At 50.4% G+C, this 24,729-nt stretch overlaps 1 protein-coding gene across 3 annotated transcripts in view; it reads left to right on the top strand.

Annotated features, from left to right (window-relative positions):
• BLK (BLK proto-oncogene, Src family tyrosine kinase) overlaps positions 1 to 24,366 on the top strand; it is a 47,887-nt gene extending 23,521 nt beyond the window's left edge. The window contains exons 2-13 of one of the 3 annotated variants that reach the window (XM_084886362.1): positions 6,535 to 6,643; positions 9,352 to 9,403; positions 10,799 to 10,892; positions 12,129 to 12,227; positions 13,275 to 13,378; positions 16,129 to 16,275; positions 16,784 to 16,936; positions 17,308 to 17,487; positions 18,598 to 18,674; positions 21,425 to 21,575; positions 22,799 to 22,930; positions 23,591 to 24,366. In XM_084886362.1, the coding sequence (XP_084742488.1) occupies positions 6,536 to 6,643; positions 9,352 to 9,403; positions 10,799 to 10,892; positions 12,129 to 12,227; positions 13,275 to 13,378; positions 16,129 to 16,275; positions 16,784 to 16,936; positions 17,308 to 17,487; positions 18,598 to 18,674; positions 21,425 to 21,575; positions 22,799 to 22,930; positions 23,591 to 23,796 (1,503 nt within the window). In that variant the 5' untranslated portion in view covers position 6,535 and the 3' untranslated portion in view covers positions 23,797 to 24,366. Of the gene's footprint in view, positions 1 to 6,534; positions 6,644 to 9,351; positions 9,404 to 10,705; positions 10,893 to 12,128; positions 12,228 to 13,274; positions 13,379 to 16,128; positions 16,276 to 16,783; positions 16,937 to 17,307; positions 17,488 to 18,597; positions 18,675 to 21,424; positions 21,576 to 22,798; positions 22,931 to 23,590 lie in introns of all 3 variants that reach the window. The other 2 variants (XM_084886361.1, XM_084886363.1) reach the window with 2 other exon arrangements.
• The last annotated feature ends 363 nt before the right edge of the window (positions 24,367 to 24,729 follow it).

Here is a 24,729-nt window from a genome sequence, read left to right as displayed (position 1 = left end):
TGTATGACCTGGAGCACATGTCACCCCCATAAGACATCCCTACAGAACCTGAAGCAAATGGAGTCTATGAAGTGAACTGTATGTGCGAGGAATAGGGAGATGGAGGAACAGGTACAAGCTGTCTCAAGCAAGCAAGTTCCAGAATGCAGAACACTCTAACCTGGTTTTTACAAACCTGATGTCACGAAACAAACCACAGTGGGGGGAGGAGGCAACTCTAGTAAAAGAGACATAAAGACATAACACATGTCATGCATGAAGCTTGTTGGAATCCTAACTAGAACAAACCAACAGCAAGAAACCATTTTTTTGAGACACCTGGGGAAATTCAATTATGGATTGGATTTTAAATAACCCCAAAGGAAAGGTAGGAAATCTCCATGAATCCCATGGCCATCTCAGAACGTCATTCTCTGGTTGGTATCTACTCGGTGCTTTCTATGCTCTTGTTCTTTCCCACCCTCATCTTGTTTGGTTCCCATGACAACCATGTGAATGATGTATTTATTTTAGGCTGTTGGTCCTTGACCTCCATAAAATCTACATATATGCTCACCATGTGTCAACATCCCTAAGACATTTTTCATGTGTTGAATTTGTACTTAAGCACATCAGCTGGGGAAGGGACATTCCCAGCCATCACCAGGGACTAACACTGGCTGCCAACAGCTCAGCCTCGGCAGGACAACCATTTTCGTCTGGGTAGTCATGTTTGCACAATTGTTTTAATATTTTGGTTCATTTTTCCCCTAGTTTTACACAAATAGTCAGATAGTCATTGGAATTACGCCCGTAATCATGGGTAAGTGCATAATTAAAAGACGTCTGTGAACAGCTGAAAATGGATAGCGAAGCTTTGCCAGTCAGGAAAGATGTAATTGAGAATTTCATGGTCCAATTCTGCAGAAACAGAACTGCCCCTCCCCTCCCCTCCCCCCCCCCCCCAAAAGAGGGAAGTCCATTGTTGGCTGTTTTCAGCATTCCCCTTTGAGTATGCTTTCTTCAGGGAGGTTTTGTGGATGAAATGATGAACCGTTTCATGCCCCCCCCTCTTATAGGTAAGGAGACTGAGACTCAGAGAGATTCAGTCATTTGCCCACGTTCACACAGCCAGTACATAGCTTGCTTTGAGTCCAGGTTCCTTCAAGGGGAGGACTTTGAAGGCGGGGGCAGTCCCGTAGAAGAGAGAAAAGAGGATCTGAACCTGAACCTGAACTGTGAGCCATGGGGATGGAGCCCTAGGCCAGGCCACCCGTGTACCTGCGTTGGGCAGCGAGCTCTGGGCAGAGAGCATCCTCCAGCTCCTGGCTCTGCCACCTCCCGTGGGGCCTTCGCAAGCCACCTGCCATTCTGCCTTCAGCTCTAACATAAGGATAATTAACCTGCTAATGCCATCTTGACTGTCAAATATATGTCAAGTGCTCTTTAATCTGTGAAGTGCTAGGCAACTGTAAATAAAGGGTTTCTAGTTTCTCTAGCTTTAGGCTGCTTTAAGCAACTTCCCTGAGGCCAACCTTGACCTCCCTGCTCTGCTCAAAGTCTGTACAGGGGGTCTGCTACAAGACCCAACCTTCTTATTCACACACAAGAACATACATAGGTCCATGCACATACTTGCTCTGCAGTGCATACACCCAAGTGCGCATATGTGTACACTCTCTGACACAAAGACATACACAAACTCTCACCCTCTCCCATCCACTCTTCACCCCTGAAAAGGAGGCCAGTGTCTTCTGTCCAGCAAAGCCACCTGCAGTCAGCAAAGCCACCAGGACCAGCATTGTTGGTGTTGCCCTCTGCTTGTGCATGGACTTGTACATTTCCTGGCTCCACCCAGCCTGAAACGGCCAAAATATCACCGTGGGGTGGCAACCAGCTCTAGTTGTCACCTGGTCTCCTGAGTAACTCTAGCCAGAACCCCTGGGGTGGAGGGATCTGAAAAAAACACACACACACACAAAAAAAACTATCTATAATAAAAGCGTAAGCAACCATCACAACCAAATGGATGATGAACAGGCTTTGTGGGGCAACTAGGCTCACAGGGGAGCATTTGGGGGCAACCAGGCCAGTGCGGGGGGCAGTTGGGGTGGCCAGGCCAGCAGGGGCAGTTGGGGCAATTAGGCAGGCAGGCAGGTGAGCAGTTAGAAGCCAGTGGTCCTGGATTGTGAGAGGGATGTCGTGCGGATCAGGCCCAAATCGGCTGTTGAATATCCCCTGAGGGGTCCTGGATTGGAGAGGGTGCAGGCTGGGCTGAGGGGACCCCCTTTTTCCCTCCCCCTGTGCATGAATTTCGTGCACTGGGCCTCTAGTGTTATTTATAAAACCCATGGAAAATCACATGAATATACACTGCTAAGGAATAGAAAGGCAAAGAATTGTCATCAGTGGGTGATTTTATTTTAGGCATTTTACTCTCCGTTAAGTTATTTAAATGTTCAATTCTGTTGTTTAAGTGGACATAAATGTTTGCACGGGAAGTTGAAAATCGGCAGCAATATCGCCAGCGGAAGAGGGCTGGTCATTTGAGCAGGCACAGAAGCAAGAATCCAAGTCAAAAAATTCTAGAAGCTGCTGCCTGTTCACCCGTCATTGAGTCCAGAGGCTGGGAGAGGTCAGCAAAGGCCTGAGGCTCAGGCTGCCCCGGCTGGAGTGGCCCTGACTCCAGGCCTTGTGCCCCACTGTTGCTGGGCAAGTCCTTCACCTTCAATTTTATGTTTCTGCTTATACCAACAATATATGCCTACTATTAAAGAATTCGAGGAATATATAAAAATCACAAAAAAGAAGATAAAAGTCACACGAAGTTCTATCATGAAGAGTCACATGAAGTCCCGAGAATAAACAATTTTCACATCTCAGGAAATATCTTTCTGGGGCACTGCTTTGCATTAACGCCCACCCACCCACCCAATTATTTCAACTTCCTATTTATTTGTTGGGGGATCCTCCACCTCCCTTTTCCGTCTCTACCTCCCCCACCATAACCAAAGTAAACAGCTTGGTGTGCTCCCCCCAGACCTCTCTTCACATAGCATAAAGACACATGTGCATGCCTGTTTTTCTCACTCTTCAGAATTCCTAAATGTGGCATAACGTCATGCACTTTGCCTCCTCCTTTTCTCACATAATGGCATGTTATAGAAAATCCTCTAGTTGTATAATATTTAGAGACTTTTAGAGTGTGGATTTATTCACAAATCCCCAATTTGTGAGCAATTACAAATCTTGTTTTTGTTTTTTGCTGCTTTGACTTTCACTGCAATTAACGTTTTGATATTTCTACGTAATAATGATTTATTAATCTGTGAGAGTTCCATAAAGTGGAATTATAAATCCAAGACTATGTATAATTTTTCATTTTAATAGAACTTGACTGATTGCTTCTAAAAGGTCAGTAATATTTCATATTTTATTTGTTCAGTAAATATTTATTAAGCTCTTACACAATGCCAAGCACTGTTTTACCAATTAGATTTCAACAAAGGCCCCAGACCTCATGGAGGTTTCATGGAGTGGGAAGAACATGAAATGACAATTACTTTAATAAATATTTATGTAACAGAAATGTAGGAAAACTCAATTATCCCTTGCTTTACTGTCAACAATTGGTATTATCATTCTTTTTATTTTCCCCCAGTTTATTCATGTAATTTGGTATTTTATTATCTCAATTTGTGTTTTCTCCATTAGTAAGTAATTTTGACATATTTTTTCCACGTCTATTTAGCTATTTGGATTTGTGTTGGGTGAGTTGCCTATTTATAATCATATATTTTTCTGTTTAGTGGGTTGTATGCTAGACCCATACTTCTTGTCAATGTTCATGAGCTCTGTGTATACTATAAATGCACATTTATCTGCTGTGTGCTTTGCAAACCTTTCCCCCAATCTATTGCTTATCTGCTGACTCCATGATGGTTTACTTTACAGTGTAATGCCTTTCATGTTAGTGAATTAATCTTTTTGTTATGACTTCTTTTTGTCCTCTCAGCTTCTGCCTATTCTATCTCTGTCAATTCTTATCTCCAAATTCTGGTTCATATGAAATGTTTCCTATATTTTCCTCCAAATAATTTTATTTTTTATGTTCTTCTTCAATACACCTGCAATTTATATTTTAATGTGGTATAAGGTAGGGGTCCAATTGCATTTTTCTAGGTAGATAGCCATTGTCCCAATGCCATTTATTAAAGTAAACTCTCAATCCTCCACTGAGTTAAAATGCCACCTTTTACAGTTCCCATATGTACTGGAATCTGTTTGCATCTTATTGTTCTGCTCCGCTGGGTCTCTGTCTATTCCTGTTCCAATTTCATGCTGTTTTGATTAGTTTTCTTTTTCATCATTTTAAAATTTAGGTTTAAAAATTATAGTTTCTATCCAATTAAAAACTATAATTTTATTAATTTATATTAGGAATAAGAAAGATGCCATAACCATGAAACAAAACAGATTGAAATAGTTATAAGACTATGTACAAGTTTTGGAAACAAATAGGAAAATGTGGAGGAAATCAATCTATAAGTAATCACATAAGTCATCAAAATGGTACATGGAGAGGGGAAATAGGAACAGATAAAATCAGGGTGTGTCTGAACAGATAATTTCTGACCTACTACTTAAAAGGGCCTGAGAAACAGATGACTTATCAGCTAAATTCTATCTAGCCTTTAAAGAACAGATAGTCCCAATGTTGTTATTAACATTCAAAACCAAAGGAAAAAAGATAGAGGACTCCTTGGTATATGTTATGAAGTTATGAAGCCAGCATCATCTTAATGGCTAATGCATAATAGACAGATCCCACTTGGGAATATAGATTCTCACTTGAAACAAAATATTTGCAAAAACTATCCATCCACATGCCAAAACCACTAATTTACGATAACCAACACCTTTTACTCCAAAATACAAGGATGCTTTGATAACAGAAAATTTATCAACATAATTCATTACATCAACAAATTTTAAAAAGACTGTCATATTAACAGACACTAAGTAGGCACCTGATAAAATTTAGTAGCTATTCCTAATATAAACCCATGATTCCTTATCCAAAATTCTAAGACCCAATATCTCTGAAAAAGAAAATGTTGACCTGTAACTTCGCACCATATTTCATCTGATGTTAAAGTAGATCTGAACTGACACAAACTAACTGCTTAAATACAGAAAGTTTTATTTATTTATTTATTTATTTTACAAATGTACAGTATTATATGTTCTGTAGGCAAAGCACACTCAAAAATAGTATGGATTATTTGTGGCTCTCTGTTCTATATTCAAATTTATTGTAGTCTTTTCTTTTTTTAAGTTGAGTTTAAGGAGAAATACCATGAGGCATGTACCTTTGACTCTCTGGAAAAACAGCCACACATTACCATGTTTCATTGAATCTAAGACACCATTACTTAGAAGGCTAGCACTTATTTTATGTGTCACTGAAAGAGAAAAAAAAATGCTGCTAATTATAATATGAGCCATCATCAATTGTAAAACATATTCCATTTTCAGAGATACTGAAATATAAAAAAAAAAAAGTTGCATCTCAAAATCTATGGAATACGGTGCAGACATCCAAAGGCAATCAGACATCTATCACGGACCACACGGCCAGTCAGGATTCAAGGTCCCTTTCTCCATCGATATCCGGGGCTTGGAGAAGACCCAAGAGTGAGGCGAAGTGTGGTGGTCTGGGGTCAGCGAGGCTTCAGAGTTGCTCTGTATTGATTAGTTGTTTGATCATGAAACAGTTATTTAATGCCTCGAACCATGGTCCTGGGATAGTGCTGGGATAGCACTAACACCCACTTACACGTATTTAGAGAGTTGAAAGTGGGAAATGAGATAGGGCTTGTGACATTCCTGGTCCAGAGTAAGCCCTCTCTAAATAGCAGCCTCTGGAATGAGGGTGGTGGTAAGAGTGGCCAGAATCTAGGGTGTTTTCCATGTCTGTCATCCTCTGATTCTTTACCTATTTTTCTCACCTCTAAAGAAGATTCCTCGATATTCCTGGAGAAGCTGTGATTGGCCTTAGAGGCATGTGCTATCTGTGTGCCCTAAATGTATAAAGTCTGACCTGAATATGTGAGCTGGCAAGGACCTCAGACATGCCCTAACGGGTTGTGAGAGGAAGTGTGACTTTCCCGAGGGATGCAGGCAGTGGCAGATGACAGCGAAGACCCAGACCACTGGACACGTTGGTCAGACTCTTTCCAGATGCCAAGACTCCTGTCCCGGGAGGTGGGATGAGGGGTGGAAGCCACTCTAGGAGTTTGTAATCTCTGTGTCCTAAGTCCAGCCATGTCTCTTCTCTGGGCCACTTCTCCCTGCTCTGGGGGGAAAAAAGGTGGGTGCAAGCCTAACCCACCAACCCCATTCTAACTTCATGTCTGACTTTGACCTTCACCGTCCCCCACTTCCACCCCCACCTCTCTAATTGGCCACCAGGAAGGGGTTTAGGGGCATTCTTCCGTTCAGAGGCTCTGAAGACCTACTCACGTCACCAACCTGCTGTGTGTTCTCTGACAGGATGGGAGTGGTGAGCAGCAAAAAGCAGGGCAAGGAGAAGAGCAGGGGCCAGTGGAGCCCCGTGAAGGTCAGCACCCAGAGCAGAGAGCCCCCACCACTGCCACCCCTGGTGAGTGGTCGCTTTCCCAGCGGGGGAGGGGGCGGGAGGAGGGAGTGCACCGAGCACGTGTGGCTCCCTGGGGGCTGCTCCTGGTCTCTAGCAAGTCCCGGTGCCCTCTCTTGATAACTCAGGGCTCTCACAAGTAGGGCCCCCCTCCCCTCCAGTGCCACCCCAGCTCCTACTGGTGTTACAGATCGTAAAATATTTAACAGCCAGATTGCTGGAATTTAAATCTGCTAGCTGTACCTTTGAAGCAGGTTTCTTAACTCCCTGTAGCCTCAGTTTCCCCACCTGTAAAGTGGGTAGAATAAAAAGGGCTTTCTGATGGAGATGTAACAACACGCCATGTCGATACAAGTATGCAATGCTTTAACATGTTACCTTTAGCACAAAACTGTGCATGGCTAGCCCCAATAATTTTTAGCCAGTTTTCGTTGGGCAAGGGCAGCCTTGAAGAGAAAGAAAAAAATCAAAGAGGTCAGCTTGAGGTGGAGAAGAGTCTAGAGCAGTGGTCGGCAAACTGTGGCTCTCGAGCCACATACAGCTCTTTGGCCCCTTGAGATTTTAGCAAAGACCGGCTTAGGAGTACCCTACTTAAGTTAATAACAATGTACCTACCTATATAGTTTAAGTTTAAAAAATTTGGCTCTCAAAAGAAATTTCAGTCATTGTACTGTTGATATTTGGTTCTGTTGACTAGTGAGTTTGCAGACCACTAGTCTAAGGCATTTAGCAATATCTGCTGCCCTCAACTCTATCCAGAAGCTCCTGGATCATTGTCCCCTTCCTGGTGTGCCAGCCTTCCAAAGAGCTCACTCCCCAGGATGAGGCAACCTCAGAAAGAAGGTGCTTACGCTCACCTTCCCCACAGGCCCTCGAGTGTTCATGGAGCCTATCTCAAAGTTCTGGTTTCTTTACAAAGTAGTTCACTCCCTTTGATGCTACTGTTCCCAAAGATGCATTTGTAGATGACTGTTTGTGACCGCCCCCCACCCCCAATCTGGTCACCTACCCCCTTTCGATTTGGGGCAATTGGAAGTCATGCCTGGACTTCTCTTCCTGCTCTTTCCTCCCCCACAGGCACATCCAACCAGTCATCACTTCATCCCAACTGCGACCTGATGGGAGTGGTGACTGCTATTCCCGTTTCTTAGATAAACCAGGCGTCTTATCGGTGTCCCAACTTAGTGCAGGGCGTGGCATGTAACAGTGAACTGTTTGTTGAATAAATGAATGATTGAAGGGCCATAGGTTAATGATTGATTTATCCGACTGAGAAAATTACTCAATAGGACTTAGATTCAATAACTTCTTCAGAGTTACATGCTAATAAGTAGTAGAGCCTGGAATGTTTTTAACTTTTAAAAAGTCACATTATACATGTCAATTATGAAAAAAAAAATTATAAGTACTCATTATCCCACTAGCCAATGATACTCGGAGTTAGCATTGCAGGGGTCCTGCCTCCAGACCCTTTTCTTTTTTTAAATTCTTTATTGTTTAGTGTTAATTACATCTCCTCCCCAGCATCCCCCTTCATTGACCTCTCCCTGGCCATTCCCACCCCTCAGCACATGCCCTTACCCCAGACTCCTTTCTTGTGTGTTATTTGAGTTTCTATTTTCAGTGGAACTGTAATACTATACACACCGTTTTTGCAAAAATGCTGCTTTTTGCAAATTTGTGTTTAATAAATACAAAAAAAGATTATTGATTACAGGTTGAAAGCAGGATAATAAAATGAACACCCAGTGCAGGCCCTCCCATCCTCAGAAGTAGGAAGTGACCCATCCCTCTGAAGGCCTCTGCTGTCCCCCAGTCTGTCCCCCTCGTCCCAGGTCCCACTATTCTGATGTGCTTATTCCTTAGCTTTGCTTTTTCTGTAGCATCCTATATACATATATTCCTGAACACTATTTAATTTAATTTTGCATGTTGTAAATTTTAAATCAAATGAATCCAACAGCATGGATTCTTCTGAGACATGGGTTTCAGATCTGAGTTTTTCATTGTGAGCTTCATCCATGTGGATGCATGTAGCTATAGCTCCTTAACTGCCACAGCTGTGTAGGATTGATTGATTGCATGCATATGTCCCAATTTATCTATTCTTTGGTCATGTAATAATAATAATAATAATAATTATTATTATTATTATTATTTATTATTATTATGTGTTTCTGTGGGAAGCAGTTGTTGTGCATGTTTCCTAGTACACATATGCAAAAGTTTCTCTAGGGTATATACGTAGGAATATATTTGTTAAGTTTTAAGGAAATACTTTTCTTAAAATATATTTTTATTGATATCAGAGAGAAAGGGAGATGGAGAGATAGAAACATCAATGATGACAGAGATACATTTTAAAAATAATTTTCCTTGAGAAAATTCATCATTTAATGGCAGAGCCAGGATTTTAAGCCAAGTGATGAGGTGCCCCCCACCACACACACACACACCCACACCCACACCAACCACCATGTCCATTCCACAGCTGCCTCTTGCAAAGATGGGCATCCCTACATACCCCTCCTCTAAATGTATACAAGGTTCGAGCAAAGATGGCAGGTGTTCCAGGGGTTATTCGAGATGGCACTGGTAACTGTGCAAACTCCTGTGCCAACAGGGCAGCTCCTGTAGTCTCACCCACCGCCCTGCAGGCCCTGCCCAGGCCGCGGGGCCTTGAACTAATGCAGAGGCATGTGTTTCTGCTCTAGGTCCTGTTTAACCACCTGGCTCCTGCACCTCCCGACACACACCCGGATCGAGGTAAGAAGGGGCTGCTTTGGAAGCTGAGGCTCCCCAGGCCTCCTCCCCAGGCCCTGGGTTTACGCAGTTAGAACAGGGGCTCAGTTGGTTGCAGCTTCCTGGAGAGGAAGGTGTCTGGGCCCCTAGAGGCTTAGGGGAGGAGGCTAGGGGAGGCTGAGGGAGGAGCCTGTGGCCCAGTTCTGTCCCAGCCTTGCCTGCCCTTGGGGGCCTCTCAGTCTTCCGGAGTCAGGGCCTCAGACCTCAAGAGGGTCTCACGGGATGGTGGCCTCACTCTGGAGTGGCGTGCGGGAGAGCAGAATGCAAGCCCAAACCTATGCCGTTCATTCACTCACTCACCCAGAAGGCATTGAGCAAACAGAACCCAGAGCTGGCTCTGTCTGTATAAGAGGGGAAGCTGTATAAGACGTGGCTCCTCTCTGCAAGAACCCAGACTCAGGGTATTGACTTCACTTGGTGTCACTCATCCTGTTGGAGATCACAATTAGCATCAGGGGCCATCCTCCGCTTCCTGCCAGAGGGGTCAAATTTCCAGGAAGAACATCCCATGAGAAGGACATAAATTAAATGCTTTTGGCACAGGAATTTGAATCTCAGAACCAGAGGGGCCTCTGTCATCTATTCCAACCCTCTCTTCCCACCAAGGGACGTTGACCAGCCCAAGGTCACGCCAGGCATTAGAGACAAAGCTGGAGCCATCGCTCTCAGGGAAGCTTGGTGGTCTCCAGGTGGCCTTTTCCAGGTGGGCCTTGGCTCCGGGAGCCGTGCAGAAAAGCCCTCGTCATGTGACAGCTGTCATGCAAGCTCCGGAGCCCTCTCTCCTCCTCCGTCCTAGGGCCCACCAGCAAGCAGGGGCCTGCCCGCCAGAAGCACCACGATGGGACCCTGGGCAGGGCTGCAGGTCTAAGTTACAGTTGCCAGGTTCCAAGACCACTGCTCCCTTTGGAATAGAGGCTGGAAGGGACGGGGGATGGGGAAGAGAGGAGATGCTCACATGCCTCCAGGAGATAAGGGATCGGACAACACTGGTTTCCAGACTTGGGTCTTTGGCCCTCAGGCCCATGCAGCCGATCTCCCTAAACGCTGGGCTATTTGAATCACTTACCCACCAGCCCCACCTAGGCCTGAGGGTCTCTGTGTGGGGTCCAGAAAGGACATTGCAATGGGCTCAGAGGGGCAGTATGCCCTTGTTCCCAGCAGCAAGCTCAGGAGGTCCGTCTGCCAGACAGAAACGTCTTCTGCATCAGTGAGTGCGAAGGCTCACCATGGCTTCCCCTCTATCCTTGCCTTTTCTGACCCTCTTAGTAGCCAGAAGGTGGCTCACAGCACAGGCTTACCCAAGCCCTGCCACCAGTGCCGTGGGCCCAAGCGGTGGCCATGTCTTCCTTTTCCCCCTAGAAGAGCATTTCGTGGTGGCGCTGTATGACTACATGGCAGTGAATGACCGTGACCTGCAGATGCTGAAAGGGGAGAAGCTGCAGATCCTGAAAGAGTAAGTCTCCAGGATGCTGTCTCATGGTCAGAAGTCTCTGCAGCTCCCTATGAGAGCGGGACTCCCACCCATGCGTCTATCTGCCTTATTCCATCCCGCCACACTCTCTTCAGCTGCCTCCAGAATATTTTCTCCACTGCCAGCCCCAAGCCCAGGTACCCAGCATTTTCTTTAACTTGACTCACCGTCTTTCTTCCATCTTCCTTCCCAAAGTCTCCTGGTGAGGGGTTTCCTGCTCCACTGTCAAAATCCTACTCTTCCTAAAGCCCACCTCTAATGCCACCTCCTTCGTGCAGCCCTCCTGACCCCCACGGTGTTTGCATAGTCGCTCCATCACAGCTTCATGTTGGAGTCACGTGTGTCAATATTTGTCTCCCTCGCCAGACGAGATCTCGTGTGAGATAAATCAGCTGTGGTTCAATTCCACTGTTCCTTCTCAGCGACTCCTCAAGAATCTGGTCTCAAACATCTGGATTGTCCTGTAGAGTCCTGAGGGCCTCCTGCTTTGCTCTTGAAGTTCTGCAATGACCTTGAGCGAACAGCATGCAAACCCTGACCTTTTGGCCATCCCTGGGCTGCCCGTTCCTCCTTTCACCAGCAGCCCTCCTGTGTTGTCTTTCCTGTCCAGTCCCAACTTGCTCACTCTGTTCCAAAGACGTCCATTAATCAAGAGGAAGGCTACTCAGTGTGAGACAGGGGCCCCTAGTGGGTAGGTCAGGCTGTCTAGACCAACTGCCCCCTGGAGGCTGTGCCATCCCCTTCTCTCTCCCAGGCCAGGGGCACCCGTGCATTTGAAACAGCTCACTGAGCAGCTTGCGCAAGCTCCCTCCCCTCTGCCAGGCTGTGTGCTTCTGTGGTTCCTCTGCCTCGCAGGGATGAGCCCACTGTCCTGGGAGGTGGGTGTGTGTGTGTGCAGGGCTGGGGGGGGGGGGGTCGTAAGCTGCCGCACAGAGGCACCCATCGGAGCCACTCTCTCATTTTTTAAAATATGTATTTTATTGATTTTGTACAGAGAGGAAGGGAGAGAGATAGAGTTAGAAACATCGATGAGAGATAATTATTGATCAACTGCCTCTTGCATATCCCCTACTGGGGATATGCCCACACCAAGCAAGGTACATGCCCTTAAACGGAATTGAACCCTGGACCCCTCAGTCCCCAAGCCGACGCTCTATCCATTGAGCCAAACCGGTTTCGGCCCACTCTCTCATTTTTGTTGTTTCCTTCTTCCCTTAGATCTGGAGACTGGTGGTTGGCCAAGTCTCTCATCACGGGAAGAGAAGGCTACGTACCCAGAAACTTTGTGGCCCAAGTAGAGACCCTGGAAGTGGAAAAGTAGGTGGACAGAGGGAAGGCCGCACAGAGCAGAGGCTTCTGCTGTGCGGGCTGCCGTGCAGGGTGTGGCCAGACAGCGGCTAGAGAGTGAGCCTGTGTGAACCCAGCAGGGGGAGCAGGAAGAGACAGGGAGCTGGAACAGGCTTGACAATGTTTCAATTGCCGTGATCCTGCAAGAGTCACTCCTCTGTGAGCATATCACTCCCCCATATGAGGACCGACCTTTTCTGGTTCACCTGGACAGAAACCTCCCCATGTCCCATGGCCTTACAAGCTAACATGGATGCACTGGATCAGTTCACACTCCCCATGCCTCCAGCAACTGGGGGCAAGGGGGGTGCCCAGGGTGGTGGCCTCATTCAGAATTGGATTATCAAGGAGCAGCATCCTCATAACCCCTGGGAGGTCCGCTATGGGCCTCAGCCATTCATTCACTCACACAGAGGACACTGAGCAAACAGGACCCAGAGCCTGCTCTGTCCAGGGACTGGGGAAGCTGTAAAATGAGTAACACGTGGCTCCTCCTGTCAAACTCAGGAGCAAAGTGTAGGAACCGTGTTAGTGGCCCCACCTGGTGTCCCTCGTGCAGTGATGGTAGGTAGCCCTTGGGAGGGTTCCTTGTCTGGCACCCCTGGCCCTGGCCCGGCCCTGGCCCCGCCCTGGAACCGCGTGCACTCCCACGCTGACCAGTCCCTGCACCGGGGGCCATGGTGGGAACCAGGCTCTGAGAATCTACTTCAGAGACCGGCTCCAAGAAGAGTGTGCTCTGAGGGTAGGTGGCTGGGCGCCTTTTCCAGAGTGAAATTAACAAAGGGCACCCATTTAATAGTTTTTATTTTGTTTCAAGAAAACAGTGAGTCCAGGAGTGGGAAAAAAGGGGAGGAGCATGCGTGGCTCAAGCTGGGAGGAGCGCTGGCTCAGAGTGGACCTGGGACCAGGGACACAAATTTTATTTCCTGGGGGCAGAGGCACAGCTTAGGAGGGAGGTTTGGAGAAGAATGATCCGAGGCCACTCCCTGAGGCTCCCCTGCCTTTGACCTTTTCCAGGTGGTTCTTTAGATCAATTAGCCGGAAAGATGCCGAGAGGCAGCTGCTGGCTCCAATCAATAAGGTGGGCTCCTTTCTCATCAGAGAGAGTGAAACCAACAAAGGTAAGCGCGGGCAGAGCCCGTTCTGCCCTGTGTGCTCTGGGCGACCCCCACCTGAGGCCTGGCTGCTGCCAGGGCAGTGGGAGGGGAAGGCCAGCCAGGAGCACCTGGCAGCCCCCAGGCCCCAGCCTCCCAGTTCAGGCTGGATTTGATTCCCTGTGGTTGGCACAATGAGAGCCGACAGAGGTTTGGCCCAGGAGGAGCACCTCCCGGGCTTGTCCCTCCGCTCCATTCACAGCCCCAGATCTGCAGTGAGTGGAAACACCAGAGCAGCAGACGCTGGACAAAGAGAGCTGCTTATCACACACTGTGAGGCTCAGGGAAGAGCCTTTAGCCTCATGCCCCCCAAAGGCTTGGGGCCGGATTGGAGGAGGGGTGCATCATCGATAAGTTGGGGTGCTCTGTGCAGACTTCTCCGTGCAGAATTTCCTGAAGTGCATCAATGGATGCATTAAATTATACACACACACACACGCACACGCACACGCACACACAGGGTGGGGCAAAAGTAGGTTTACAGTTGTTCATATGGAAAATAGCTAATAAATAATAATACAAGAATAAAACCTATTTCACATACTCACAACTGTAAACCTATGTTTGCCCCACCCTGTATGCATATTGCCACTATTCCATTTTAATGGCAGAGCACCCATGGCCAAAAATGAAACCTATGAGTTTTAACCCTTTTATAGAATATTTTAAACACATACCAAAGTGGAGAGACTAGTATATAATGGAACCCATTGTACCCGACGCCCAGCTCCAACTATGACCAACTCAGCCCGTCTTGTTTCATGCATATTCCCACCCACACCTGTTATATTATAGCAAATCCCAGATATTGTGTCATTTCACCCTGGAAAGGATGTTTTCCTCATTGCCTATAGCTAAGGTGCCCTCCTCCCTCGGTGTGGAGGAGGAAGGGGTTCTCTGAGGGAGGGGGACCTCCTCCTTGCCCACTGTGGGAAGCTCATCCCAGATGGGCACTGCCCAGATGGACCTGGGCTGCAGGATTATCCAAGCATCATCACCGTGCACACACACGCACACACACACACACACACACACGCACTCACGCACACGCACACACAACCTCTCAGAACTCCAAAGCAAGATCCCTCTGTCTACATTTGTCTACCGTGGCTGTAAGACAGGGTAGAAACTCAGAAGCAAGGGGAGAGAGTCCTCGCTCCCTGTGGCTTCCAGGTGTCCCTTCGCATCTCTAGCCTCAGTTTATCGGTTTGCATGTGAGCACCATTAATCCAAAGGCAGGTGGTCTTTCCGGGGTTAAGAAGTCTCCATCTCTGGGAGCCCCGTCTGCATGCCCAGCGCAGCCCAGAGGCAGGGCAGGGGGTCTGGGTTTTGAAGCAAGGAGGTGCAGATTTTGTGAACCTGAAGCTGATAGGATTTGGAGGTTCCTTTAAGAAGAATGCCAAATTGTGAAAAGATGATAGCAGATCCTTGGATGAGCCTGGGCAAGTGAGGGGCCCTAAGTCATGTACTTGGGCAGTGGTTCTGGCTGGAAGAGAGCAGGCCTCCTGGGCTCGTTGCGAGTTTCTGCAGGCAGGGTGCAGCCTAGGAAATGGAGAGGAAGCCCTTTGTCTCACTCCGGTGGTGTGAACTCATTGGAGCCGCTCTCCAATGCCTTACATCCTGGGGCATAGTTGCACCTACTAGGCCAGAGGTGGGAGACAGTTTGCAGCCTGCAGCTGGGGCTGGGTTTGCAGGCTGGTGTGGGCTGTGGCTGCAGCAAGGCGCCCAATGCGACACCCACCCACCCGGCGTCCTTTTGCAAGTAGGTGATGAGAGAGGCGCTATGGTTAAGGGAGATGGGGGGAGAGAACGAGTTTGAGACAGAGTGATGGTCTGAGAGGAAAGGAAGGATGCCTGCTGACAAACAGTACAACCAAAAAAATCAGGTTTCCAAGTCCAGAAAAAAAGGTGTTCAAGCCTGACACCTGGCGGGAGGGAGTGGTACTGGCTCGTGGTAGGCAAGGCCTTAGGGAAGACTCTAGGGTCCCCATGCCCGCTGCTTACCTAGCAGAGTGACCGGGGCCAAGCAACACCCCCCTTCGGGCCTCGGCTTTCTCACCTCCCACTTAAGAGTAGGGGCATGGTACCCAGAGAGGTGGGCAGAGGCATTTTATGAAAACAGCAGGTTTATGGGAAGAAGTTTCTCACCTGGAAACTCTTGCCTCCTTAACTTACTCGTAACCCCTGGCATCAGTTAGCCATTGTCTGCAGGCAAGCATTAACGTAGATGACGAAACACGCCGATGTGTGAGTGGATGTGTGCAGAACCCCTGGGAAACAGCTGGTCATGCTCTCCTCCCTGGACAAGGGTGCTTGAAGTTGAGATTTGATGTTGCATGTGGGAGTAGAATCAGCCTTTTCAGCCCGAATGAATGAATCAATCCATGTTCCATGGCAAAGGGTCCCCAAGAGACCAGGTGCCCAGTCCTGCTTCCTAAGAGATCATCCTTCCTACTCCAGAGTTCTTGGTGCCCTGGCTGAGTTTGGGGAAACTCTGGCAGGAACATCTAGAACAGAGTCGGATGGAGCCGATAGGGCAGGCTTCCAGGAGACCTGAGGCTGAGATGAAGGAAAAGGCAGCTTAGGATGGAAGTGGTCAAAATAGAGATCAGAATGCAGGGAGCTTTCCCCAAGGCATTGAAATGAAGCCCACATCCCAGCCCAGTTTTCCCTCTCTAGGCCGTATTTCTCATGCTGTGTCATTATCACCCCTCTAGGTGCCTTCTCCCTGTCTGTGAAGGACCTGACCACCCAGGGGGAGGTGATCAAACACTATAAGATCCGCTCCCTGGACGAAGGAGGCTACTACGTCTCCCCCCGAATCTCCTTCCCCACACTCCAGGCTTTGGTGCAGCACTACTCCAGTAAGACGGGGCATGTGATGGGGGTGGAGGCCTGTGCCGGGCAGCCCTTGCATCTCTTTACTGCTAAGATCTCGAGATTGAGAATCATTGGTGTGTCTTGGAGTTGACACCGTCAGCATAGTGATTTAAAGTCTGTGTACTTAATCCCTTCTCCTGGATCGGCATTCAACAGCCTGGAGAGGAACAAATATTTTCATCCTAGAGAGAGCAGGTTGATGCCAGCATGACTTGCTTTGTATAAAACAATTGCAAAGAGCTCAGTGTGTGTGTGTGTGTGTGTGTGTGTGTGTGTGCGCGCGCGCGCGCGCGCGTGTGTGCGTGTGTGTGTGTGTGTGTGTGTGTGTGCATGCACACACACATGTGTAGAGGAGCATTTGGGGTGAGGGTGGGGGTGGGGCTAGCAACAGGGGGTGCAGGACACAGCTACGAGAGGTATGGCTCTCCAGGAAGAGATGCGAGCCCGGCTGCTCTGGTAACCTCCAGCTCCATTTCTTCTTCTCTAACACAGAGAAAGGGGACGGCTTATGCCAGAAGCTGACCCAACCCTGTGTGAGGCTGGCTCCTGAGAACCCCTGGACCCAGGATGAATGGGAAATCCCCCGGCAGTCACTCAAGCTGGTCCGGAAACTAGGGTCTGGGCAGTTTGGCGAGGTCTGGATGGGTGAGTGTGCGGTCTGCCCGGAGCCTCTGGCCCTGCCCTGCGTCCTGGTGCACAGAAGGCTCAGGATTTGCACAGCACATCCTGTTTCCCCGGAAAGGCTGTGAAGGAGAAGGGACAGAGGCTATGATACCCGTTTTACCGATGAGGTGATGGAGGCATAGAGCACTGTTCCTCAAATGCCGGAGGGAGGCTGAGACAGGCTGACATCTGGCCAGATACGCTGATATGTATCTGCACATTCCAGCTCAGGGCCACTTCCTAAGGGAGTAGCTCTAGCCTCAGTCCCCCAGCCCACCACCCAGCATTGGATGGCTCCCCAAAACTTACGTAGATTCATTCTCTCCCCTACCCCACCCCACCTCCCGGCTCAGGTTATTACAAAAACAATGTGAAGGTGGCCATCAAGACCCTGAAGGAGGGAACCATGTCTCCGGAGGCCTTCCTGGGTGAGGCCAACCTGATGAAAACCCTCCGGCACGACAGGCTGGTTCGTCTCTATGCCGTAGTCACCAAGGAGCCCATCTACATCGTGACCGAGTACATGGCCAGAGGTGGTGCCCCGTGGGGGCCTGTGTCCCTCAGACAGAGGCGGGAACGAGGGAGGCTATAGGCTTAGGGGCTGGGAAGCCAGAGGCTCATCTGCTGCCATGGGTTTGCCTGGCCAGGGGACCTGTGCCCAGGATCACTGAGCCAGGGGCTGAGTGGATTAGCCAACGTACTGCTCGCCCAGAGTGTCCTGCAGCCATAGGGGACAGAGGGGAGGAACAAGACAGGTTGGTGGTTCTCTAGAGCTGTGTCCTCAGCTCAGGAGCACTTGGCGTGTGTCTTCTGTGGCCAGCACTGTTGGACACCTGCTGGGGAAGACAGACCATGGCCAAGTCGAAAGAGCAGTAGGCTGGGCATCCAGAGATGGTTCTAGTCCCAGATCTACCACTCACCAGCCATGGGGCCTTTTAAAACCGTATGAACATGTTACCACACAGTGAAAAGAGAGGTTGGCTGAGATGGCCTCTGAGGTCCACAGTGTGGCCAAGCTCTCATGGGGCAGTGGGCTGGGCCGGGGGTTGGGCTTCGCGTTTGACCTCCTTCTCACCCCTCCTGTGACACTGATCACACACTGCTTCCTGTGGATTCTAAGGTGCCATGCTAATGTAGTTCCTTAAATGTCACCATGAAGGAGGGCCCACATTGAACTGGGGACCCAATGGCTCCCCGGCTCACCTCTTAGCCACACCTCAGGTGAGTGTCCCTCCGGGCTTTTAGAGGCACCAAATCCCAGGGGCTGGGTCTCTCCATTCTGGTGCTGAGAGGCACACTTTCTACCAACAAAGGGTGAAGGTCATGCTGGAATGAGCACGGAACTTAGAGTCAGAGGAGCAGGTTCTGCTCCTGGCTCCCTGGCTTGTAACCCTGAACCTGGCTGAAAACTAACCTCCCTAATGTTAGCTGCCTCCTGGGTGCCATGAGGACCGACGTTGGGATCCTGCAGAGCGGAAGGCACTCTGACTCTGTGGGTGGATTTCTTCTCTGTGGACAAGAGTCTCACAGAGTGCCACCTGCTTTAGGCCCATTGGGGAGCAGTCCACACCTGGAGAAGGCTGGGATGGCCAGGGAAGGAAGGGTCACTTGCAGACGTGTAGCTGCAGCTTCTCTTTCCTCAGGATGCTTGCTGGATTTCCTGAAGACAGATGAAGGCAGCAGATTGTCCCTCCCAAGACTCATCGACATGTCAGCCCAGGTTTGTGAGCTACCAAGGGCAGCAGACCCGAGTACCAATGCCCTCATGGGGGCCGAGGCCTCCAGATCTCTCCTCCCTGCTCTCTGGCTTAACAGAATCAGCTGTTTAGAGGTTGTATCTATCTGATTTAGGCTGGACTGTGAAGGACAGAGAACCCAAAGTAATAATGGCTTAAATGTTTCAACATCCAAAGGTGGGAAGTCTGGGTGGTAGGTGGACTTGTTCCTCAAAGTCACAGGGACCCAGGTTTCTTCCACCTGCCACATGTCTTAGCATGTCATCTGATTGCCCAAGGTGGGTGCTCAAGCCTTACCATCTTGTCCTCTTCTCAGTCAGCAGGAAGAAGTAAAGGGGTTGAAAGCCCATTTTCCTCCCTAGAGACATCTCCCTGAAGTCACCGGCTACATTGCACTTACATTCTCCCCAGCCACTCCTAGCTGCAAGGGAGCTTGGGAAATGTAGTCTTTATTCTGGGCAACCATGATGGGATAATGTGGGTTCTATCAATAAGGAAGAGAGGGAGAGCAGATGGTGGTATGGAAAACCCAGAGAGTTTGCATGAATTCCATGTAACGTGGTAGGCAAGTGTTTTGTGGGGACCTCATTTCTTCCTCAGTGGGTGCCCACAAGCGTCTTCGGAGGCAGGTGGGAAATGGAGAGGAGGCCCTTTCCTCCCCAGCGATTTTAGCTGAAGCCTCTAACTGGCAGGAAAACCCATCCGGGGCCCCCGAGTGTGTCTGTTAAAACTGGAACTCTCAGCAGAAAATCTGTGGTCAACCTGTGAGACGTGTAAATGCACACACACATCCTGCTCCAGAGAGGAAACCTCCCCTCCCCCACAGACCCGTCCCCACCTCGGAGGCCTTATCTGCTATTAGTATCGATGCAGGAACTGATGTCACCACACCCGTTTTCCACAGACAGGTCTGAGGAGGCTGTGAGATGGTCTCGAAAAATTAGCGCTGGTAACCGGTTTCAAATCACATATGAGTGATATACCCGTGGACTCCTTTCTTTTCCTTCTCTCGCTCTCTCCTGCCTTGTATCCCATTCCTTGGTAAATCGTGGGTTACCCAAGGGCAAAATATGTGAAAAGCCACCTCAGTTTATCCATAGATATGGTCAAGATGCTGAGGGTTAAGAAACCCCAAATCAGAACCTCCCAGGTGATCAGCTTCTAAACCATGTTCTGGTCATGCTAGTGCCTCACCACGTGTGCACATGTGTGCATGCACACACACACAAACACTCAAACTCAATGCCCTTCTGGGCGCACCTTTTCCTGCTCTACAGGATGAAATGCAAAGCTCCCCTCCAACCACACCCCAGGTACAGCCACAGGGCAGCTCTCTGAGGCTGTGAGAGCCTTTGCCCAGCTGTCCTCTCTTCCCCGAACACCTTTGCCTCTCTTCCCACCTGGAAGCATCCTAATGAGTGTTCATGGCCCACGTCAAGAGTCGTTTCTAGTAAACTTTCCCTGGACAGGAAAGTGCTGGAGAGCGCTTAGCTCATATGTTATCGTTAGCATCATGCACGGCAGATTCTTCTTGAAAGCAGATCCGGCTCCTACTCAACCCTTTTTTTTTTTTTTTTGGTATTTCTATTCAATATATTTATTTTTAATGAGAAGAGCACTGCTAAATGCTGCCCAGATAAAAGATATTTGATACTTAGCTGTATAGTCCCCACAGTATCATACCAGTAAATGTGTGTTGATGGAATGATTTAGCAAAGGGATAAAAGAATGAATTCATTTTTTCGTGGATAAATCAATACAAATCCCACCTCTCCTTCTATTTTCATGGAAGGGATTAATCCCAGTGCTGGCTTCTTGCCGCCACAAATCTGAGACGATTAACTGGCTTTCTATGCTCTGCCTCAGTTTCTTCATCTATCAATGGGAGTGCAGAGAATGAAGCCTGAGTGGGTTTCCTTGGCTAAAGGACGCATGAGCAGCACAAACAGCCATTCCAGGCCCAGTGCTGGTGACAGGGGACAGACATGGAGTTTCCTCCTCTTTTCCTGCCTTCGTTCCTTCGGGATTTTGCCCCTGCTCCCTGAGGGCCTGCCCTGGAGTGGTGCTGGGCTAGGTTCTCAGCCATGTGGCTCATTTACTGCTCACCTCAACTCCAAGCCCCAGACACCCCTTTCCTGTGTCCCAATAAGTTCAGAGACAACTCAGGGAGCTTAAGCAGCATGCCAGGGGTCAGCAATTCCAAACCAGGGCACCCTGCTCCAAAAGCTGTGCTTCCAACAGGCCAAGAAAATGAAACCCTTCCCCCCACCACCTTCTCCCTCCTGCCCCTTCCTGGTCTTCTCTCCCGTCCAGAGACCTCCCTTTTCTCCAGTCTTCACTCTGCTGTCTCCCTCCCCTGCAGACACTTGGAAGGAGAAGAGAGGTAGTCCCTAGTGCTGATGGCAGTGTTTCTGCTTTCCAGGCTTTGAGGGGACAAGGGGGTGTAGCTTATTCAGCTGAGGACAGAGGAAGCCATCTTTCCACTCCACCCAAGAACTGCTCCTTCTCCAAGACCACCACCCTCCATGCACCACCAAAACCAATAACGCACATCAGCATTCTTTCCCTCCCCTTCCAGACTTAGAGGATGAGAGATGCTTCTACGGACAGTCTGGTGGGAGGGTGGGCGGGTCCTTCCTCTCCCTCATAGGGACTTTGTAGGGCACCCCAGATAGGCAAGGTCCTTGCACGGAGGTCCCCATGCTGCCCTCCCCTTTGTGGCATGTTCCCCCAGATTGCCGAAGGAATGGCGTACATTGAGAAAATGAATTCAATCCACCGTGACCTCAGGGCGGCCAACATCCTGGTGTCTGAGACACTGGGCTGCAAAATCGGTGACTTTGGCTTGGCCCGGATCATCGACAATGAATACACCGCCCAAGAGGGTGAGCAGAGACTCCCAACCACAGGGAGACCTCGGGACTTGATCTTCCCCAACTCCCAAACCCCCTGGGACTTCTCCTCATCACTACATAGCAGAGCCCTGTGTGAAGAGATCAGAGAGCTGTGGGGTTTCCACAGTCCTGGCCCTACCCCCAGGTGGGCCAGCTTTTCCCTAACTGTGCTCTGCAGAGCACTGGTGCCTCTGAGGAGTGGCTGTATGAAGTAGGGTGCAGATACTGCAAAGTCCACCCAGGGCTCCCTTGGTGATTTCCAAGGCACACCAGCATATTAAAGGCACTGAGAAGTCCTGCAGGAAAGCAACTGTGCACATTTGCTTCACTCCTCCAAACTGATTTGAGCCCAAAATACTTCTCCACCTATCATCTACTAACCTCCCACAGCACTCGGGTTTCAAAGGACACACTTTAGAAGTCACTGCTCTGAAGTATGAGCAGCAAAAACTTTATCCCTGAATTAGATTCCACAGAGCCCCTTAGTATGACTGAAGTAAAAATCCTCTTCACAAGGGGAATCCAAGTGCACATACATTTATCAAGAAGGCTGGCAAGCCATATCCGCTGAGCATGTTAGCCAGTGGGTGCAGGAGAAGGATGGGGATGGCTCATTCCCTGAGGGACCTCAGGCTGGCTGGGGAGGAGGTGGAGAACGCTAGGCGAGGTGAGAGCAGACTGGCTGCTGAGCCATGCCATCCGCTCTGAATGCTGATCAGACGGCAGCCTTCCCCATCCGCAGGAATTCCTGGGGCAGCAGCATTTGAATCCCCTCCTCCTTCTGACTCTCAGAGATACATAAATCATCATTTCCACTGAGCAGGAAAGGACTAACTGAGGCAGGGACCAGCTAAAGGGACTCGCCCAAGCCCTGAGTCCCTGTTATTCACAAGGCCAGGTCGAGTGGAAAGGGACCCGTCTGTCCAGATGGAAACAGGGGGATGGTTGTCCAGGGAAGTCCACTGGGCAAGGCCCTAAAGAGGGTGACGGGGTGACCTGTGTGCCCCTATTGTCCTTTCATGTGGTGTCTCCCCCACACCTCCCCCCCCCCCCACCGTCGTCTGCACGCACTTGGTCGTGTGTCCTAGTGAGTCTCGGTGACCAGTACAGTACACAAGCCCTGCCAAACGCTGTGGGGCGGGAGGGACGGGAAGAGCAGGACGTGGGGGCAGTCAGCCCTGGCCTCACAGAGCTGCTCGCGGCTTTTCCTGCAGGGGCCAAGTTCCCCATCAAGTGGACTGCCCCAGAGGCCATCCGTTTTGGGGTGTTCACCATCAAGGCGGACGTGTGGTCGTTCGGCATCCTCCTGATGGAAATCGTCACGTACGGGCGGGTGCCCTACCCAGGTAGGCAGTTTCTTCCGGTGGGCACTTTGGGTCCCCGCTGTCCTGGGGTGGTTGTGATGGGCAGAGGGCCCATCCTGTGCCTGCAGTGCCCACATTTGTGTCAGAATAGAGTCTCTGGTGGGGACAGTCATCAGGCACACCAGTTGGGGGTGGGGAGGTGGGGATGGGGCGTCCTGATCCCTTCAGCATTGCTCCTGTCAACAGGGCCATGTCCCCTTCCTCCATAGGGCTGCATCAGCCCCCAAACCTGGAAATAAGAAAGGTCCAGGGTCTGATCTTTTACTCCCAGTTGAGGACAGTTGTCCCTCTCCGGGCCCTGGGAGTACCCCTGACACCCCACCCCGGGCTGTAAACCCAGCCCCCAGGCCCCGGTAGAAGGGTCTGGGCAGCTGCTCAATCAGTCTCTCCTCATTAACGGGCGGTGCGCTCCCTCCAACACCTTCCCTGCAAGCGATGCGCTTCAGCTGCGGGTCAGGCCATCACAGATGAGCCAGACAGGGGCCGTCCTGAGCCCTGGCCGCCCTGAGGACAAAATCGACAGCCTCGTTTCCAGAGGCTCTCGGGGCGGTGAGAAGTAAATGAAGCGGTGTTTAGAGAGGGCACTCAGCTGGCCCCTGCCTGCCGCCGCTCAGCCGCGCCCCGCGCCCCCTCTGCCTGCAGGAATGAGCAACCCCGAGGTCATCCGCAGCCTGGAGCGCGGCTACCGCATGCCGCGCCCCGACTCCTGCCCGCCCGAGCTGTACCGCGGCGTCATCGCCGAGTGCTGGCGGAGCCGGCCCGAGGAGCGGCCCACCTTCGAGTTCCTGCAGTCGGTGCTGGAGGACTTCCACACGGCCACCGAGCAGCAGTACGAGCTGCAGCCCTAGCCCGGACTCCGCTCCCGGGCCTCCGCTTCGCACACCTGGGGCCCGACCCACGAAAGGGATGAGGCAGGTTCCCCTCGCGGCTCCGATGCCAACAGGAGGAGGAGGAAACTAGAGGCGGCCGTGGGCTCCGAGCCGGGTCCAATTGCAGTCCCACCCTTCTCGGGCTGTGTGTCCTTGGGCAAGTTACTTGGCCTCTCTGTGCCGCCACGTCCTCTTTTGTGCAGCAGGAAGGACTGTTAAAGCTCCTACCTCGTGCATTCCTCATGGGGATTGCTTGGATTATCCGGGGTAAGGCGTTCAGAACAGTGCCTGGCACACTCCTGGCACACGCTTTCGTGTGTGCCATCCTATCAGGGTCCCCTGTGCGGGCGCAGGTGATCCGGAGTGCCGGGCTCCCCCCTGCGCCGACCGCCTCCCCCCCCCCCCCCCCCCCCCGCTGGGGATCCCCTGCGCCCACCCCAGAAGCGGGTCTGGGTTCTCCCCGACGTGGGCGCCTAAAAGCGTCCGCCAGCCTTGGCTCCCGGAGGGGAGAGCACTTTGGGACTTTTCTGTAATAAAGTCGCGCGATCTGAGCTTTCCCGCGTCCTTACTGGTGACACGCCTGGTCCTCGCATCCACGACCTACATGGATGCGTGTAGTGGCTCCGCTAGGGACTCGCGGAGGATGGTTGGTTTCCGGTGGAAACCGAGTCCCCAGCGCCAGGAGGACGGCGCAGATACAACTGCCACTGCCTCCGAGCAGAGCCAGCAGGGGGCGCCCTCACCTCAGAAATCTTTGGCCTCTGGGTCTGCGTTAGGGATCCTCAGTAAAGCCTCAGAGCTGACAGGAGAAGCCTCGCTTCTTGGGGGCTGCACAGAGGAGAGGAAAAAGCGCCCTGGGCTCCGAGGTGGGGGTGGAGGGGGGGGGGAGTGACTTGGACAGATCTCCACCAG

This window comes from Pipistrellus hanaki (genome assembly GCF_964339955.1).
Source record: "Pipistrellus hanaki genome assembly, chromosome: 5".
NCBI lineage: Eukaryota > Metazoa > Chordata > Mammalia > Chiroptera > Vespertilionidae > Pipistrellus > Pipistrellus hanaki.
The sequence above is the reverse complement of the archived record's forward strand: the minus strand, read 5'-3'. Positions and strand labels throughout refer to the sequence as shown.